At 38.2% G+C, this 19,407-nt stretch overlaps 2 protein-coding genes across 2 annotated transcripts in view; one reads left to right on the plus strand and one right to left on the minus strand.

Annotated features, from left to right (window-relative positions):
- Positions 1-236: 236 nt before the first annotated feature.
- On the plus strand, positions 237-8,287 carry SNRPF (small nuclear ribonucleoprotein polypeptide F). The gene is made up of 4 exons (XM_059937382.1): positions 237-467; positions 2,392-2,517; positions 7,487-7,551; positions 8,157-8,287. The coding sequence occupies exons 1-4, from the start codon at positions 237-239 to the stop codon at positions 8,221-8,223; spliced, it is 489 nt and encodes a 162-aa protein (XP_059793365.1). The 3' UTR covers positions 8,224-8,287.
- Positions 8,288-9,359: 1,072 nt separating this feature from the next.
- CCDC38 (coiled-coil domain containing 38) overlaps positions 9,360-19,407 on the minus strand; it is a 43,113-nt gene continuing 33,065 nt past the window's right edge. The window contains exons 11-14 of the mRNA XM_059936703.1: positions 18,812-18,947; positions 13,769-13,974; positions 11,565-11,658; positions 9,360-9,473 (exon numbers count right to left, since the gene is read on the minus strand). Of these exons, the coding sequence (XP_059792686.1) occupies positions 9,360-9,473; positions 11,565-11,658; positions 13,769-13,974; positions 18,812-18,947 (550 nt within the window). The remainder of the gene's footprint in view (positions 9,474-11,564; positions 11,659-13,768; positions 13,975-18,811; positions 18,948-19,407) is intronic.

The raw sequence follows: 19,407 nt of genomic DNA on the forward strand, positions 1-19,407 counted from the left end.
AGGTGTACAAGGACAAAGGAAACCCCCACTAGCCAAGTTGGCGAGACATCACGTCCACTCTACAGGGTACACAGTGTACCCTCGAGGTAGGTGAACAAACGAGAAACCCGAGCCGCCTCATGGCCTTTGCAGCCTCGCAGGTATCCTCTCGTTGGCGTGGAGCAGCCGGTTTCCCACAGGTCCGTGCACTGCCAGGGAGGCGCGCACCCTCCCAGCGCCGCTGGTTGCCAGGAGACATGCCCAGCCACCTCCTCCAATCAGCACGCACCTCTTTGCGTCCAATCACAGAAGCCAGAAGAGCGGTAGTCGGAGGTGAAAGGTCACGCTGCTATTTGGCGGCCATTTCTCTGGAAGCTACGCGGCTGGGGCCCTGCTGTGGCTACTCCAGTCACGAGGGTCGGACGACAGCTGGGTCGGCGGCGAGTAGCCTGCAGCATTTGCCCACTACTGCAGCAGTAGTCGCGATGGTAAGGAGAAAGAGAGAGGCCAGTGTCCCGTGAGAGAGAGAGAGAGAGAGAGGGCGGGTGACCAGCGTTGCCGGGCCTGGTGGTTGGTTCTCGCGTTTCCCATTCATCCGCGTGAGGCGCGGCGCGCCGGGTTGCCAGCCCTTTTCTCCCTGCTCTGGGTGTTTGAGGCGCGCCCTCCTTCCGAAGCGCTCACCTCCGCAAGAGTGCCCCTGCCGCCTTCCCCGTCTTCTTCGTTTTGTATCCGAGCCTGAGGTGTCCTTGCTGCCTGGGGCCACAGGGCTGGGGTAAAAATGCAGCGGTTTTTCACGTCCCACTTATCACACTCCACAATCCGCTTTCGTCCCGTGATGTTGGGGGGCCCTGCAGCCCTTCGGAATACAGAGCCCAGACTTTGAGCATTCTCCTGTTCGTTTAGCAAAGCTTTACAGAGCGCCTGCCACCTGCCAGGGCCAGGCAACGTTCTAGGTGCTAGGAATATAAGATAAAAAGTACTGGTGCGGACCCTGCTCTAGGTTAACTCAGACATTAATCAGACAACGATAAATACATAATTTCGAATAACGTTAACTGCTAAGAAGGGAGCAAACAGGGTGCTCTGAGGGGGGCGCCGTGGTACGTTAGAAGAGTGGTTACAGATGGCATCCCTTGGAGGAGGGATTGAACCTGAAACCTAAGCGATATGAAATGCAGCCCCGTGAAGAGCAGGAGGAAGCGTGTGTACCTCAAGCTCAGGGAACAGGAGCACAGGCTCTGAGGCCGGAAGGAACACCTGACTAGCTGGAGGAATTGAGAGAAAGCCACAGCCGCCTGCAAGGATAGTGGTCATGAGATAGGGTCGGGGAAGACCTCTTAGGCCGTTTTAGGAGGTCTGGGTTCCACTCCAAGTGCAGTTGGAAGCCATCGAAGCATTTTAAGCAGAGATATGGTATGATAAAAATAATACTTGTCGTGTGGCTAATAAGTTGGAGAAAGACAAGAGTGAAAACTGGAGACCCATTTGAGATCACTCTGAATGTGCTTATTCTAGAGGGGTTTAGTAGCCAAGTTTCTTGGTTGTTTTCTTTCTTTGGGCCGATGAGTGAGCAGATGAGGAAAGGAAGAAGAGTCTGAATTCACTGGGGGTACTACCGGTTTGCTGAATAAACAAACATTAAGTGACTGCCCATATGTAGGAGGCACTGCAAAGTCAAAGAAGACCCAGTCCTAGCTCCTGGAATTCAGTTGAAGATCGTGGAGCATGATCTGCCCCTGCCTCCTTCTGTAGCCTCATACAAAACTAATTTGTGTGTCCCTGAGATCCCTTGTTGATTCACTCTTCCCTCCTTTTACATAGGTACCCCTCCACCCCACCCCGCCAGATCAGCCCTTTTCCCTCTGGAAATACCTCTCATCCTTTAAAACAGAGGCATTACTTATTTCAGGCAACTCTTCCTTTTCTTTTAACCCTGGATTGTTTGATTGTTTGGTACCCTTGTACATAGCATATCTCCTCTTACTACGTTGCAAAATAATTGTCCATTTGCATGTGTTTTGGCCCTCCCCCCTCCCACTGTGGGCCTGAGGACAGGGACTGTTATCTGCTTTTTTTTTTTTTTCTTTTTTCTTTTTTCTGCCTTTACCTTTGTTTCTTTATGGCCTTGGAACAGTGAGTGATGTATATTAGGTGTTCAGTGTTTCTTAAGTGAACAGTGAATACTTTTATGAGTCTTGATGGATTGAAGGTGAAATTGGCTAACTGGATATTTAAATTTCTCGGATGCTCTTCAACAAAAGTGAAAATTGTGTAATAATGTGAGAGGGAATCAAGAGTTTTGCTTCATTTGGAACTATAAAATATTGGTGATTTGATAGAGAAGAGAGTAGGTAATGGAAGCCAAACTAAGGAAAAATAATCAGTTGGGTTCTTTTTTTGTTCTTTGTGCAGAGTTTGCCCCTCAATCCCAAACCTTTCCTCAATGGATTAACAGGAAAGCCAGTAATGGTGAAGCTTAAGTGGGGAATGGAGTACAAAGGCTACCTGGTGTCTGTAGATGGCTATATGAACATGCAGGTAAGCTGAAGAGTTACAAAGATCATTAAATTGTATTTTTTTTTCTTCATCTGACTCCTCAAAGGTTTAGTGTGACTTACAAAGATGTAATTAATTTAATTGACAAACACAGAGCAAAATTCAGGAATAAAGTCAAGGCCAAGGAGGGTGTTGTAACTGTGATAACTATGTATGAGACATATTAAACCAAAATTCAAGCACAGATTTGACTCCTAGTGGTTAAAAGTAAGAAGAGCTCAGACATTTGATTCACAATGCCATAAGACAAATACACTAGAGTTTGCAGAAAAAGCAAAACTTTTCCCAGCACTTAGCTCTGAGAGAAACTTTTCCAGTGAAATTCTTAAGTCTTTTGATGAATGCTAAATGTACAACATCAAAGTAATTTGATAAAAGCAATTCTTGAGGGAGAAGACAGACCGACCAAAAGAATTGATGAACTGGCTACTTGTCTGTTAAACTAGCTTCTATAAATGTTTCAGCCAGGTTTTGTTTTTTGTTTTTAATTGAGGTAAAATATATATAGCACAAAATTTACCACTTTAACCATTTTCAAGTGTGCAACTCAGTGGCATTAACTGCATTCACATGGTTGTGCATCCATCACCATTATCCATTTCAAGAACTTTTTCATCATCCCAAAGGGAAACTCTGTACCCATTAAACAGTAACTCCCCATTCCCTTTGCCTCTTGGTAAACACTGTTCTTTTTGTCTTTATTCTAGGAACCTCATATAAGTGGAATCCTACAATATTTGTCCTTGTGTGTCTGGCTTATTTCGTTCAGCATGGTGTTTTCAGGGTTCATCCATGTTGTAGCATGTATCGGAATTTCATTCCTTTTTATGGTTGAAATATTCCATTGTGTGTAGCGGTCCCTCAGTATCCTTGGGGGATTGGTTCCAGGACCTGCCTGGTATACTGAAATCCACAGATGCTTGAGTCCATAGTTGGCCCTCCGTATCCGTGGTTCTGCATCAGCTCGTTCATGCGGTCTCAAACCTGTGTTTTTCAAGGGTCAACTCTACCTCATTTTAATCGTTCTGTTGGTGAATATTTGAATTGTTTCCACCTTTTGACTTGTGAATAATGCAGTGAACATAGGTGTACAAATATCAGTTAGAGTCTCTACTTTCAGTTCTTTTGAGTCTGTATCCAGAAGTGGAATTGCTGGATCATACAGTAATTCTTTGTTTAATTTTTTGAGGAGCTGCCAGACTGTTTTCCACAGCAGCTGCACCATTTTACGTTCCACCAACAATGTACAAGGGATCCAGTTTCTTAACATCCTCACCAACACTTGTTATTTTCTGTTTGTTTTTAATAGTCATCCTAATGAGTGTGAAGTGGTATCTCATTGTTTCGATTTGCATTTTCTTAATGATTAGTGATGTTAAGATCTTTTTATGTGCTTATTGGTCATTTACATATCTTTGGAGAAATGCCTGTTGATGTCCTTTGTCCATTTTTAAATTGGGGTGTTTGGTTTTTTGTTGCTTAATTCAATAGTTTTCAGCCAGGTTTTTTTTTTTTTTTTTAACTTTTGGGTTTATTTATTTATTTATTTATTTATTTATGGCTGTGTTGGGTCTTCTTCGTTTCTGTGCGAGGGCTTTCTCTAGTTACGGCAAGTGGGGGCCACTCTTCATCGCGGTGCGCGGGCCCCTCATTATCGCGGCCTCTCTTGTTGCGGAGCACAGGCTCCAGAAGCGCAGGCTCAGTAATTGTGGCTCACGAGCCTAGTTGCTCTGCGGCATGTGGGATCCTCCCAGACCAGGGCTCGAACCCGTGTCCCCTGCATTGACAGGCAGACTTTAAACCACTGCGCCACCAGGGAAGCCCCTCAGCCAGGTTTTTGAAGAAAGAGTTTGAGGTTATATTTTCCTGAAGTGCAGGTATTTATGTGACTGATTAATGGCTGATGAATGAATTTTAAAGGGTACCTAGATAGATGGTCAAACCAGTCGTGACTCCAAGTATTCCAAACTGGTAGTGCTGTAGGCAGAGTACTAATAGGAGCACTTGTAGGCCCAATGCTGAGATTTTCCTTAATTTAAGAGTTTACCACCTGAACAGACAATGCCCAGGTCCCCAAAGTTCTTATAGAGCATGGTTTTGGCCTGGAAAATTCCCTAAGCAGGAATCATTTACCAAGACCATAGAGAAATTTGAAAACTATATCCATTGTGCTGAAAATGTTCCAGACTTAGATAGTGGTGATAATTACATAACTTTATGAATATACTAAAAACCACTGACTTGTATACCTTAAAAGAGAATTTTATAAGAATTATATCTCATTAAAAGAAAGGAATAAAGAATACCCACCAAATATTTGGTTTTAGAAGTAATATAGCTTCCTAGTGAACCTACCAGAGTTATGAAATGTATCTCTGAGTAACTAACCACATTGGTGATGCTTTTGAGTTTATTCACTCAGTGAATATTTACTGAGAGCCCCTTATGTGCCTGGCACTGTGAATACACCAGTGAACAAAACAAAGTCCCTATCCTCAAGAAGTTTGTGTTTTAGTGATGGGAGATGGTAATATAATGTGATATGATATCAGTAATGATAGATGCTATGGAGAAAAAGCAGAAATGGAAGAGGGTGACAAGAGTGTACAATATTAGATGGGATAGCCAGGGAAAGCCTCTCTGAGGAAGTAAATTTAAAAAGAGACCAGAATTGAATGAGCAACTGAAGAGAGTGTTTGGGGAAGGAGCATCCCAATTTGAGGGAACAGCAAGTTGCAAAGGCTTTGCGGCAGAAACATGCTTTTTCTTTTCAAGGCAAAACAAGAAGGTGAGGGCAGAGTGAGTTACAGGAAGTATGATAGAAAGATTGGAATGGTAGTCATGGAAGACCTTTTAAGGGATTGTAAAAATTTTGGGTTTTATTTAAAATGTGATAATATACAAACAGCTCATACAACTCAATATCAAAAAAAAAAAAAACCAAACAACCCAATCAAAAAATGGGCAGAAGACCTAAATAGACATTTCTCCAAAGAAGACATACAGATGGCCAAGAGTCACATGAAAAGATGCTCAACATCACTAATTATTAGAAAAATGCAAATCAAAACTACAATGAGGTATCACCTCACACCGGTCAGAAGGGCCATCATTAAAAAGTCTACAAATAATAAATGCTGGAGAGGGTGTGGAGAAAAGGGAACCCTCCTACACTGTTGGTGGGAATGTAAATTGGTGCAGCCACTATGGAGAACAGTATGGGGGGGTTCCTTAAAAAACTAAAAAATAGAGTTACCATTATGACCCAGCAATCCCACTCCCGGGCATATATCTGGAGAAAGCACTAATTCAAAAAGATACATGCACCCCAGTGTTCATAGCAGCACTATTTATAATAGCCAAGACATGGAAGCAACCTAAATGTCCATCGACAGATGAGTGAATAAAGGAGATGTGGTACATATGTATCACACACACACAATGGAATATTACTCAGCCGCAAAAAGAATGCAGTAATGCCATTTGCAGCAACATGGATGGACCTAAAGATGATCATACTAAGTGAAGTAAGTCAGACAGAAAAAGACAAATATCATATGATATCACTTAAATGTGGAATCTAAAAAATGATACAAATGAACTTATTTATAAAACAGGAACAGACTCAGAGACATAGAAAACAAACCTATGGTTACCAAAGGGGAAGGAGCGGGGAGAGATAAATTAGGAGCTTGGGATTAACAGATACACACTGCTGTGTATAAAATAGATAAACAAGGACCCACTGTATAAAACAGGGAACTATAACTATATTCAATATCTTATAATAACCTATAATGGAAAAGAATCTGAAAAATGTATGTGTAACTGAATTACTTTGCTGTGCACCTGAAACTAACACTTCATTGTAAATCAGCTATAGTTCAATTTTTTTAAAGTGTGGTAGAAGGCCTTTGGAGCATTATTATAGTTTAGAAACCAGCCAAATGTTGGTGAACATCTGCTGGAAATCACTTTTAAAAAAATTAGTTGATGTTAATACATTATTTCTGAGAGCTATTGCATACAAAACTAATTGTTGGCAACAATTTCAGACAAAACCATATCCCCTGAGTATAAGAGGTTATTTTTTGTTCTCTATAGGAGAAGGAATAATATCCAGTAGCATTATTAATTCATTAACATGTTTTAAATGCCTTACCTTATATCCTCTCTAAGACCTATTTTTCTTTCCCTTTGCCCACTTGCCTAGTTAATGAAGGAAACTTCCCTGTTTCCTTTCTATCTTGTTCATTTCTTTTGTGAGTCCCAGTAGCACTGATTGTAATTTTTTTAAATTATAAGTAAAGTTTATTATCTTTATGTAAAAGGAAAGCTAAACATTTTGATGTAAAATTAGAAATAATAGAGTTCTCTAAAGTGACTATAAAGGTCACTCTTAATTAAACCTCCTCTTAAGAACTTATTTTTTTCCTGTTTATTAGCACATAATTTTTAAAAATTCTTATTCAGTTCTTTAGTTTGGTTGTTGACTAATATAAGAGTATTTGGTATTTTAGCCATAGCTTTTGTACCCATTGGGTTCCTCAGTATGATATAATGCTATTACTCTGAGAAAAGTTAATGTCTGTTTCTTTAGACCTGAGTTATTCACAGCTTATTCATAAATTGGAGACTGTCTTCCTTGACATGTTGTTTTAATGTTTAATAGAAAGAAATATTACATTATTGAGATATTTAAAAAATTGTGTTGAAACGAGCTTTATTATATATCAGTTCTACATCCATCAATGTTAACTTTACTGAATGTTTATATGAAACCAAAAAGTACTACAGTAGTAATAGAAAGCTAATCTTCTAATTATTGTAGGTAAATGTGAGTCATTGGTACCGAAAGATCTCAGTTAATAAGTTCTCTCACCAATATTAGGTGTATAATACTATTTTCCTCTTGTGTGATTATACTAATATATTTTCTTTTTATTTAAAGCTTGCAAACACAGAAGAATACATAGATGGAGCATTATCTGGACATCTGGGTGAAGTTTTAATAAGGTAACAAAACATCAGTAGTTTATATAAGGAGTTACTGGTGAGCAGTAAAAATACCTGTTTAAATAAACTATTAGTGCCCCAATCTCAGAATTACTTTTTTTTAATCACTATTAATTTAACATAACATTCTACAACTAGACTTCAAGATTCTTGAAATTGTTAAACTTGTCAAAGCAGATTTAAATATTTTGGAGCTGTTCATTCTTAAGGTTTTTCTAGTGTTGATATTAAACTTTCTAGCTCTTAACTGTACCTTTTTCAGTGGTTTTATTTGCAAGAGCTTGGTTTTGAATTTTAGGTGGGTCTGGCTGCTATTAGGATTCATATTATACTTATTTTCTAGAACTAGCTTCACATCTCCAAATTCTAGTCATTGTTCCCTTTGGAAGATCATAAAGATACCATTTTATAACAACCGCATGGTATAAAAATGAGTGTCACGTGCTCTTTAACAAACCAAAGGTAAATTTTTTTAAAAAAGAGAAAGAAATGATGTAATTTTAGCATTAATATTTTTGTAATGAAAAAATCTAATAAAAGTAGTAATTCAGATCTTATATGGTTTCTCGTTGGAACAACAAAATGGACTGTTTTTCTGTTTACAGGTGTAATAATGTCCTTTATATCAGGGGTGTTGAAGAAGAAGAAGAAGATGGGGAAATGAGAGAATAGCATCTTTCGGGGGGAATTTTTTTTATATATATTTGTAGACAATAAAGATTTGTTTGTTTTTCAACTTGACTGTGAGCTATTCATATTCAGATATTTACATGCAGAGCTCAAATGTTGAAACAGTTGAAAAATTATTCACAGAACTAATGCTTTAAAAGCCACCCAACTTTACCAAGTTGGTTTTCATGTAAGCCCAATGCTGTAATTTTTTTTTCTATAAGGGAAATTTATTTATATGCTCTATAAATGTTTATGAAAGTCAATTTTAGCCCTTGTAATTGTGTATTAACTGAGACCTTTTAAAAGCAACTGTTTCTTTTAAAGTTATTTTTGAGCCACTTTTGACACGTATAAAGTTGAATATTTTCTTAGAGTTAATATAGACTGTATTATTTTACTTAGTAGTCAATAAGTTACATGTTAATTCTATATCAATGTGAGCTAAATGATATGCACATTACAGCTAAAATTGAAACATCACCTGAAAATTAAAATGGTTTTGAGTATAGAACACAACAGAAATTGTGAACTGACATTTAGGCTGAAGACATACGGTTTGTTCACTTGAGAGAATTAAGTTTTCTGAACAGAACCCCTTAATGTGAATTAAAAATCAGTCTCATGGTTGGTTATGTCTCATTATGTTCTCATGAGAACATAATCTAGTAGTTTTCATTTAAGTTTTAAACTCCTCAAATCAATATTTTAGAGTTGCACATTGTTAAAATGTATACTCCATAATGATAAAATTTACACTATGAACTTTCCTGTGGACTGGTTGAAAAAAAAAAGATTATTTAAAGTCTTAGGTTGTCAGAATGCCATTATTGCACTTAAATGGTCATTCACCATACAGTTACATCAGTAAGGTCACTTTGGATGTGTATCCCCACCTGGGACAACAGAAAGTATAAATGTTTAGCTATATAGAATAATGGTTAGGATATGGATAATAAAGGTCTTCAACAAAAGAAAATAACTCCCATTTCCAATCCTAAGGGCCTTTTAGAGTAAGGACCTGTCTTCCTGAAATTGGTTAGGCCTGTGTGTGGGGCAGAATATTGCCATTACTGAAAAGCAAAAATCTACAAAATATGCCTAAAGCATTCTGGTTATAAATGTCTTACTGCTCCTATTCAAGTGAAAAAATATTCTTCCTGCAGTGATTTTGTTCTTGTATCCTTGACTAAAAGTAGTTCACGTTTGTTACCAGATGGAGGTTTTGAGCGGTAGATAAGTCGTCTTCCCAGCTGAAACAAAAGAAAAAGTACTTAATATTTTCATATAACCATTTTCTATTGAAGTGTAACTAAAATACTAATATTAACTTGATTTTTCCTAAGAATAATATAGTTTAAAATAGTAAATAATAATCCCAATTACAAAGGGATTGATAACCTAATGGATGTCCAAATGCAGGCAAAGTTAAGTAACGAATGGAGCACCATGGTATGCAGAAGACAGGGCAGTTAGGTTTTATGGGGAAGTGGGAGGATTTAGATAAAGTCATCAGATAGCTTGTGTTTCAGATATGCTAAGCTTAGAGAAACTCCATGTTTGAGGCCAACACTTCATTTCTCAGTAACTGCCATAGCTAATTTCTACTCCATTGGTTGGAAGAGATGACTTTCCTCTGCTAAGCAACAGCTGACTGGCATTTAAAAATCCTGTAAAACAAAAACTTGAGAAAACCATGTACTATTTTCTTAGGCACTAGAAATCCTGTTGGCTCTTGGTCCCACCAGGAGATGCTTAGGGATACCCCAGTTCATACCTATTTATTCTCTCTGGAGCATATACTCAAGTATATCATACTAATCTTTCTCTTTGAGTCTTTTCTCCCCCTTCTCCTTATTCATTTATTTATTTTTTGTTTTGCCTTTATATCTGAATTTGTATAAATTAAATGGATAAGAAAACTTCTGTTGGACATGAAATTTGATGGGATGTTTCCATTGTGCCTCAAAAGGGGCACCAACCCTGTGTGTGACTGTCCCCTGCATTGCAGAATGTTTGACATTCCTGACTCCAGGGAACTAAATAGCACTAGCAATCCTCCCCTCATTATAACAACAAAAACATCCTTAGAGGACTGGAATCCTTGAATTCCTTTCCTAATGTCATATTTTTTTCCCCCACTGGTGATGATCTCCTTTGATAACCTTTGTTATTAATTTCTGTCTGAGAAAATTGCCAGTGATGAAATGTCCTAAATGTCCTCTGAAAGAGTAAAATCTTCTTTCAGAGGTCTTCATACATTGTTGACTTATCAACATTCTTTCTCCAGTTTTCTTCCAGATTTAGTTTTCATTCTCATTTTTAGTTTGTTAATTCAGTAAGCATTTATTGAGTGTCCACTATGTGCCAGGCATTGGGGATACAAAGGTCATAAAACTCATTCGTGGTCTAAAAGGAAAGATGAATATATTAAAAAATAATCACTTTAATTTGGTGAGTTTAGTAAATAATAGTGTATACATGTAGCAGGGTGATGAATGGTTAATTCTCTCTTAGAAGAAGAGAAGTTAGGTCTTCATAGGCAGAGTTGAACTAGATAAGTACAGACCCTTTTAAAGATGAAATGCTTATTTAAATAAAATTAATCATCACTTTTTGATATAGTACATATTAACAGTTACCATACTTCAGAACTTTAAGTACTTACCTCAAAGGCTGTTGTGAGGCGCACAAGCATTCACTATAGGTTAGCTGTGACTATGGTGAGAATCAATGTCCATATTCGCTTTGCAGATAACTATGAGATTGCCCTCCTGGAATATACTTCAGACTCTAGCTCAGAGGAGGGAGAGTGGCATATAGAAACAAAAGGCCCTTCACACCCAGGGGGAGTCATAGACCATGTGCACTCTGTGACTGCCCAATTCTAAACTTATTGAACAGGTAATCTTGAAATATGAAGAACCTTGGCTTCCGGTCAGATTCTGCTGCTAAATCTGAAGTGACTCTGGGTAAATTATTTTAACTTCAACTATAAGTCTCATTATTTTTACAATGTGAGGATTAAAAGACCCTTCCAGTAATACGTAATTCACTTACTATTACTTTTTTAGTTCTCTAGTTTCATGGCACCTGGAGCTAAAGAAAAAGAGGAGAGGGGAGAGGTTTCTTTTACCAAAAAGTTAGTCTAATGGAGAACTGTAGAACCAGTAATTTGAATCATTCTAAAAGTAGCAAGGAACCAGAGAGAGATCAATTTAAGCTGTTAGCAATCTTACTGAAGTTTAACCTGGATAAATTAGATGAGTTAGGTATTTTGTTTTTGCACCACAGAAGCCCTCACACATTGATGTAGTGGAACCTATTAATAACAAAACACAAACCTTTTTCTTTGGTTGTGCTACTGCCCTTTCCAGAGCAGCTCTTAGCCTTTCCTCCTGGTGTTTTTGTTTTTCTTTCACTTTCTCTTCACGCAACCTGTCAAGAGGGGAAGACATTGTTCTAACTATAAATCACAGAAGTAAAAAAGACCTACATCATTACTATTTGGTAAAGAATTATCTAAATATTATAAAGTTTCCTTTAAGGTTAAATGAAAATAATACTTCATCTTCACCCAAATCTATGGGTTTTGAATATTCAGGTGAAATTTCAACAACAAATCCTGTTTGTGTTGAAATGGGAAGAAAATGCATGTCACCATTTTGGAAGAAGTAAAATCTACCGAAATCTTGGTCTAAAACAAGCACCTCAGCAAAGCTTTCTCATCACTCCATTTACAGTTCAGTACTTCGCAGTTAATCCGTATGACGGCCACTTGAATTAATTTCCAGCTATTTCCCCCCTTTTTAAACCTTTTTGTTGAAGTATAATGTGCAGAAAAGTACACAGATCACAAGTGTATATAGTTCAATGGATAACCACAAAAACATACTTTCCAGTAAATCTTTTTGAATGTTATCCTCAAGTTAAGGCCAAGAAATACTATTTGTCTTTGTTCTCTTTAGGGTTGTTATGAGGATAAAATTAAATGAGCTGACTTATGCAAACTGTCTAGTCCAATGCCTGGTGCAGAATAACCACTGGACAAGTGATAGCTTTTTTATGGATGTATATAATTATCAATGTAAAATTCACTGAACATTTTTTTATGCAAAATTAGGTGTTATGTTAGGTGCCTCCAAACCATGGGAAAAATCCAGTAAAATTCTCCTTTTGATAAGAATGATAAGTAATTGGAATTAGATTCATGTATCACTACTGGAAATAGTAGAAATTACAAGATGCAAATGCTCTTATTGTAATTAGTCAAAGGTCATCTTCTGGAAGGAGTGATCTTTCATTTATGATTTCTTAAAACATTTGCTTCATATTCAATAAAATCCCATCAGGATCACCTTAATATATTCTGGACTTTGTTTTTATATGGAGGAAACAATATCCCCCCCACCCCAGTAATGTAAGCAGTAACAAAGTATCTAATATTAATGGCTACTCTTTGAGTACTTACTATATGCCAAGCATGCTTTAGGGCTTTTACATAGATTATTTAATTTAATCCTCACAACAACCCTGTGAGATAAGTTCCATTATTACTGCCATTTTACAGATAAGGAAACTGAAACTTAAGAGAGGTTGTGTGGCCTGCCTAAGGTCACAAAAGTTGTAAATGGCGGAACCTGGATTGAACCCAGGCAGGTCAGCTCTAATTCCCATGCTCATAACCATAGTTCTAGTATGCCTGGCAACATGTTTTTTTGCTATAACATGAACATTATTCCACCTATAAGCATTCTCTATATGCTACATTATACTAAGGATCATATTATATTTATAATAATCATTGCCTCAAAGGTAGTATGTACATAAAATGCTTATTTAACTTGGTATGGAAATTTGTAAATCAGTGGATTCTCCGGGAAAGGCCCCAAGCTAGGCAAAGATGTGGGGACATGGGGGCTGGGCAGGGGTGGAGGTGAGGGTGGTGGTATGTGTTCCAGGGATGATAATCTTCATGAGATTATCTTGAGGAATAAATGAGTTAATGAGTAAATGTGATGTATGTAAGTGTTGGCAGTTAGGAACTGAGGAAAACCCTCATTACATGGCTCTTTCAAACAATTCCTTCATAGATTGAGTCTCCCTGTAGTTTTCCAATGAAAGGCTCCTAATTCTAGTCTTGGGCCCTTCACCACAAGTATAGTTCTCCTTCTACATGATAGCCCTTTGAAAATTTTCATGTAAGTAGTGAATATTCACTCTGAAAATTCACTTTTTCAGGCTAGAAGGACCCCTTGCCCATCCAAAACTATGTCATTTGCCCCTGATGAGCTCTTTCCTTCACAGTGCTCGTTTTACCATTGATAACGAGATATTTATTTCGTAAGAATATGGATGTTTTGTGTCTCCACACTAAATAATAGCTTCATGAGGAGGGCAGGGCTGAGTTTGATTCCACTGTATCTCTATATGGTGTATAATAGAGACTTGCCATATAACAGACTTCCTTAATGTGTGTGGAATCCAAGCAAAAACAGCTTCTCATTAAGTCTTTCACTACATTTATATCATAAGACAGTGACTGTACTTTTGCCGTCGTTCTTTCTGTTTCATCCTCTCAATTGCCTCCACGTTTTCTTTGGGAATGGATTCAATGAGATCACTCAGTTCCACCAGGCGAGACTCTACTTTTACCAGCTTTTGAACTGGGTTGAGGCTGCCAACCTCAGCATCTCCAATGCAGACTTTGTATACTTGATTAATTTTTTTACTAAGAGAGTCTATCAGTTTTTCCTGAGGTTGAGAAGAAAAGGAGAGCAGAAAACATAAAATTTCATTACTATTTTCTTGTTCATTCAATAAACATAAAATTCCCTTTTACTATATTATAATGAAAAAGGCTTTTATGTTCTAAATATTTCCTTTTTTAAAAGAAAAACTTTAATACAACATAGAACAGTGAGAAAATGCAGCATTGAATTTATATTATAATTTATAGTCAGATCATTACTATAGTAACACCTTGGATTATTTTCTTTAAAAATATTTCAGTCTAGGTATAAGAAGTAACTTAATAGGACAGATTGTCTTTTTGCTTGAATGTTTTTGTGTATCATTCCCATTCAAGTAGACACTACATAAACATTTTAAATCCTTTTTTTCCCCACTCTAATGCATTTCCTAGCAGCACAGTGTGTGAGCTCCCTTTTTTGCACTTACTATTCTATTTGGTAAAACTATAATCCTGTATGATAGTTATTTGCGTACACGCCTTATCTCCCCTCCTAGACTGTAAGCACCTGGAAGGCAGGAGCTATTTCTTATTTTTACACTTATATCTAAAGCAGCACCTTGCACATAACTGTGCACTTAATAAATGTTTGCTGAATAAATGAATGCATTCTCTAAGAGCAAAAAAAAGTTACAAGCAAACAGATTCCTAAGCTGGCCTATAAAACCTTTTGAGGAGTTTTCATTCTCTCCATTGGGAAGCCATTCTAGTACTCTAGTCTAAGCAGAAGCTTAGGCCAAACCTTGCTGATCCCTGTACCTGGCCACTGTGCCGTTTTAACTGTTGGTAGAGATGCTCGAGCTTGTAGGTAACATGTTTCGGGACCGTAAGGAAACTTTCTTTCTGTGTCTCCACTGTGTACCCGGCATTCGCAGATAAAAGGATCTCAATAAACTTCTGGGCAAAGTAAATCGTTCTCCAGGTAGCATCCTGCCCCCATTCCTGCTTCTGCTCAGGAAGATGAGAATCACCATAAAGCCAAGGACAAATAATACTCAAGACAGATGTAGCTCCAGGAGCCATGCGAGACCCCTCCTGAAACCACTCATTACAGAGCCACCAACACTTAATTACAAGTCAAGATCTGTTACCAATAGTTTACTTCAAACAGCTTGTCTGTCCCACCTCCTAGTTTAACAAGCTTTCTGATGGTCCTGTTTGCCATAAAGTCCCCCGTTTTTCTTCTAAAGTAACACTTACTGTATTCCCTATTTATATTTAAAACATGCTTCTTCTAGGAAATTTGGAGAAATACAAAATAATGAAAAGTCAAAAAAAGCAAAAGTCCTATTTGCCATAAAGCTTCTTTTTTCTCTCCCTTTCTAAATAACATTTATTGTATTCCCTATTTATATTAACACATTCCTTTCAGAAACCATCAAGGGGCTAAAATATTGTACTTGGATATGAAAAAAATTACTGCAATGTGGGTCATTAAAAATATATATTCTGAGAAAACATCTTTAATATGAGAATGATTAGTAGTTGATGGAAGTTTTGTGGGGAAACCTCTTGAACACTTAGAAAGAGCTTTAGAGATGGATGGGCAGCGACCTTTAGCATGTCTTTTCTTTTTAAGTTCTGCCTGTCAAACAGGAGAGGAAAAGACAAGGAGAGATATTTTATTAAGATAAGTTAAGAACAGTGTAAGAAGTAGGATTGGGGAATGAGGTTAAAGAAAATACTCATGTATGAAAAAGAGATTGAGGGCCTGGCCCAACAGAGCAGAAGGACAAGGAAAAAGGGAGCTCAAGGCACAGGCCTACAGATGACAGAGAAGTAAAGTATCAGTCCCATCCCTGGAGCTGCCACCAGGGGGCGGGCCCAGCCCAGAGCACCTCGGAGGAGGGGCAACCAAGAGAGGCTGCAAGAAGTGGGAGGAGCTGCTGCCTCCTGCTGTGTAGTGGGACAGGATCGTGACAGGACCGTGAAAAGCTCTGAATACTGGATATGAACTCTGGATGCCTTCAGCAGTGAGTGGGAAGTGATCTGACCAGAGCAATGTTTAGGAGAAATAGTTGTATCAGAACTGGATAGGCGAGGGGGTAGATGTCTAGATGACCTTTAAAGTCCTTTCCAACTCAAGGATTCTGTAGTTCTAATCCATGTCATGTTCTGCTGAATGCTGACTGTAAACAACTTTCGCAATTGAACTTGATTAGCTCCCTGTGCCAAAGAACAATAAAACGAGAGATGAGGATGTTCTGCAAATTGAACAACGGAATAGCTTACATTTCATTTCATGTTCGATAAACAGACAACTGCACAAAACAACATGTATGAATCTCACAATGTTGAGAGAAAGAAACCAGACAAGCCAGACATACTACATGATTCCATTTATATAAAGTTCAAAAACATGAAAGCTAATTGATGGTGAGAGAAGTCAAGATGGTAGAGACTGGAACGGGGTGTATGGTAGAGACTGGAACGGGGCATGCGGGAGGCTTCTGGGAGTGGTAATGGTGTGTTCACCTTGAGGAAACTCCTTGAGAGATAAACTTAGGATCCGTGTACTTTTCAATATTACATTATAGTTGAGTTTAAAATTTTATTTTAAAAGTAAAATATTGAATCAAGGAAAAATGTTTTTAGGGGATTAAGTACAGTTAAGAGTGTGGAAATTTTGAAAGAATAAAATACTCATAGCTCCAAAATACCTATGATAACTTATGAATGTCAAAATTAGACACAGCTATGCTTATTCACTCATAAAGGATTATGTTTTGCACATTTCAACATAGGAAAAGAATGGGAGTGGGGAAGCTGGAAAATTCTTAGAAAAGAATACTTTCCCCCCTGCCAATTGTCCTGCTCTGCCTCTGCTTCTCTGCCCCAACATTTCACATTTTTGGGAGACACTGTGAATTATTAGCTCCATTTTCCCAGAGTATATAATACACGGATGCCAAAATTACACTTGTGACCCAAATGTCATAGTCTTTAAAAAAGTAATTTGCAGATCAATTCTATCTTCTCAATTTAGGGCTCTGGTTGCTTCAAAGTTTGAGTATTGAGATGCCACTTTTTTTCGTAGCCACCCTAAATTTGGATGAAAGGGGCTTGGTGGAGGGCATGGGGAGATACCACTGATATTCACCTGACGTTTTTCATGTTAATCAGTTTCAGAATTATTTAAAACAGAACTGAAGGGTGGAAACAACCCAGGTGTCTGTCAACAGATGAATGGATAGACAAACTGTGGTATAAAAATACAGCGCAATATTATTTGGCTGTAAAAAGGAATGAAATTCTGACGCATGCTACAACATGGATGAACCTTGAAAACATGCTAAGTGAAATAAGCCATACACAGAAGTCCAGATACTGTATGCTTCCATATATATGAGGCAACTTTATAGAGACAGAAAGTAGAACAGAGGTTACCAGAAGCCGGAAGGTGGGGGAATGGGGAATTATTGTTTAATGGGTATAGAGTTTCTGTTTGGGATGATGAAAAATTCTGTAAATAGATAATGGTGATGCTATGCAATATTGCAAATATCCTTAATGCCACAGAATTGTACGCTTAAAATGGTTAAATTGTAAATTTTATGTTATGTGTATTTTACCACAATTTAAAAAAAGGTTTAAAAAAAAAACCAGCATTGAAGAACTGAGAGGTGGCTGTCATCACACTTCCTGCTCTGGCAGCGCACAGCCCCATCCCCTCCTACCTCCGGGTGTTATGCCACCCTAGGAAATGTGGGCTGTGAAGGAGCCATACACAGGTTTGTCTTTTATAACCCTGCCCACCTATGGGTAGGGGAGCACAGTCATCTTCTGATAGAGTCCCCTTAAATCTACCTCTGTTTGAAAATCAAGTTCATAACTATAATTGTGATATTAGTCTCACATATGAGTTTTGAATTTTATTCCTTTGAGATTTTTACAAGAAAACCAATGTTAGCTGGAGTTTGTTATGGGTCTTAAGACTAACCTAAGCATTCATTCAACAAACATTTATTGAGCACTTACTTTATGAGGACACTAAGCTGACTAGATAGGGTAAGACAATCCCTACCCTGGGGTTTGCATGGAGCTGGGAGAAACCAGCATGCAAACAGATAAGCACACATGGATCTATGCAGACCCAAAAGAGGCCACAATCTATTACAAGCTCACTGTTGGGAAGATAATTCCATTCAGTGCTGATTCAGTGCTTCCTCTGTTAATTATTTGCCCCTCAAATTAATACCAAAATGATCACAGGTAGTGAACTACTTCATATGTTTGGTAATATGTATACTGACTAAAAGAAATGTATTTATAGGTGGGGAAATCTCAGCATCATACTTTGTAACTTTTTTTAAAAAATTTATTTATTCATTTATTTTTGGCTGTGTTGTGTCTTCGTTTCTGTGCGAGGGCTTTCTCTAGTTGCGGCAAGCGGGGGCCACTCTTCATCACGGTGCGCGGGCCTCTCACTATCATGGCCTCTCTTGTTGTGGAGCACAAGCTCCAGACGCGCAGGCTCAGCAGTTGTGGCTCACGGGCCCAGCTGCTCCGCGGCATGTGGGATCCTCCCAGGCCAGGGCTCGAACCCGTGTCCCCTGCATTAGCAGGCAGACTCTCAACTACTGCGCCACCAGGGAAGCCCCATACTTTGTAACATTTTAAGAGAACTCCAATGCCAATTTGAATGCTTTCTATCTACTGTGTAAATTAGCTATTACATATTGACAAGGTAATTAGTTTCAAGCTGCTTTCCTGGCTCTATCATCAACCTGGGACTTGTGGTTTGCTTTAATTCCCCTATTCCAATGCTTAATACACAGGGAATGCAGATTATTATTATCATGAGCCAAAATAAAATTAGTACAGGCAAAGAATGATTACCTGAGCATCTGAATTAAATTCTCCAAAACTAAATAGCCTGGACCTTAATTCCAGTTCTGCTGCTTTTTCCTCTTCTCTTACACAGTTAGCCTTAAGCATTTCCTTGTGTTCCAAAAGAAACTCTATGTTTGTATTTCTATTGCAAAAGAAGAAAGAGACCCTTGTCTGTAATTTGTGGTTTAGTGAAATAAGGCATCAGTCAGGAGCTTCAGCACTCCCTCCAGATCATGTGTCAACATCCTATGTCTAGCAAGCCAAATACAAGTTTATATTTTAAGACATTGACAAAGTACATGCAACTTTTCAGGTTAAAGTGAGAAAAATAAATGCACAAATGCTTTTTAAGTTCCATCAGGAAGCATTTTCTCACCCCACCCCCACTTCTGTGGTTCCCCTGAGTCCCCCAAATAGAAAGCAGCAGAGCTGAGGTATCGGGAGCCCAAGCTGTGTGACCTAGTATGTCAGTGTTCTCAAACCTGGCTGATAATCAGAATATCTGAGGAGCCACTGGGTAAAGTACAGACTCCTGACTACTCACTTAGAGATTCTGATATAGATCCCCTTTTCCTGCCCAACCATACCCACCCCATCCCCTC

Source organism: Balaenoptera ricei, chromosome 10 (genome assembly GCF_028023285.1).
Source record: "Balaenoptera ricei isolate mBalRic1 chromosome 10, mBalRic1.hap2, whole genome shotgun sequence".
Lineage (NCBI taxonomy): Eukaryota > Metazoa > Chordata > Mammalia > Artiodactyla > Balaenopteridae > Balaenoptera > Balaenoptera ricei.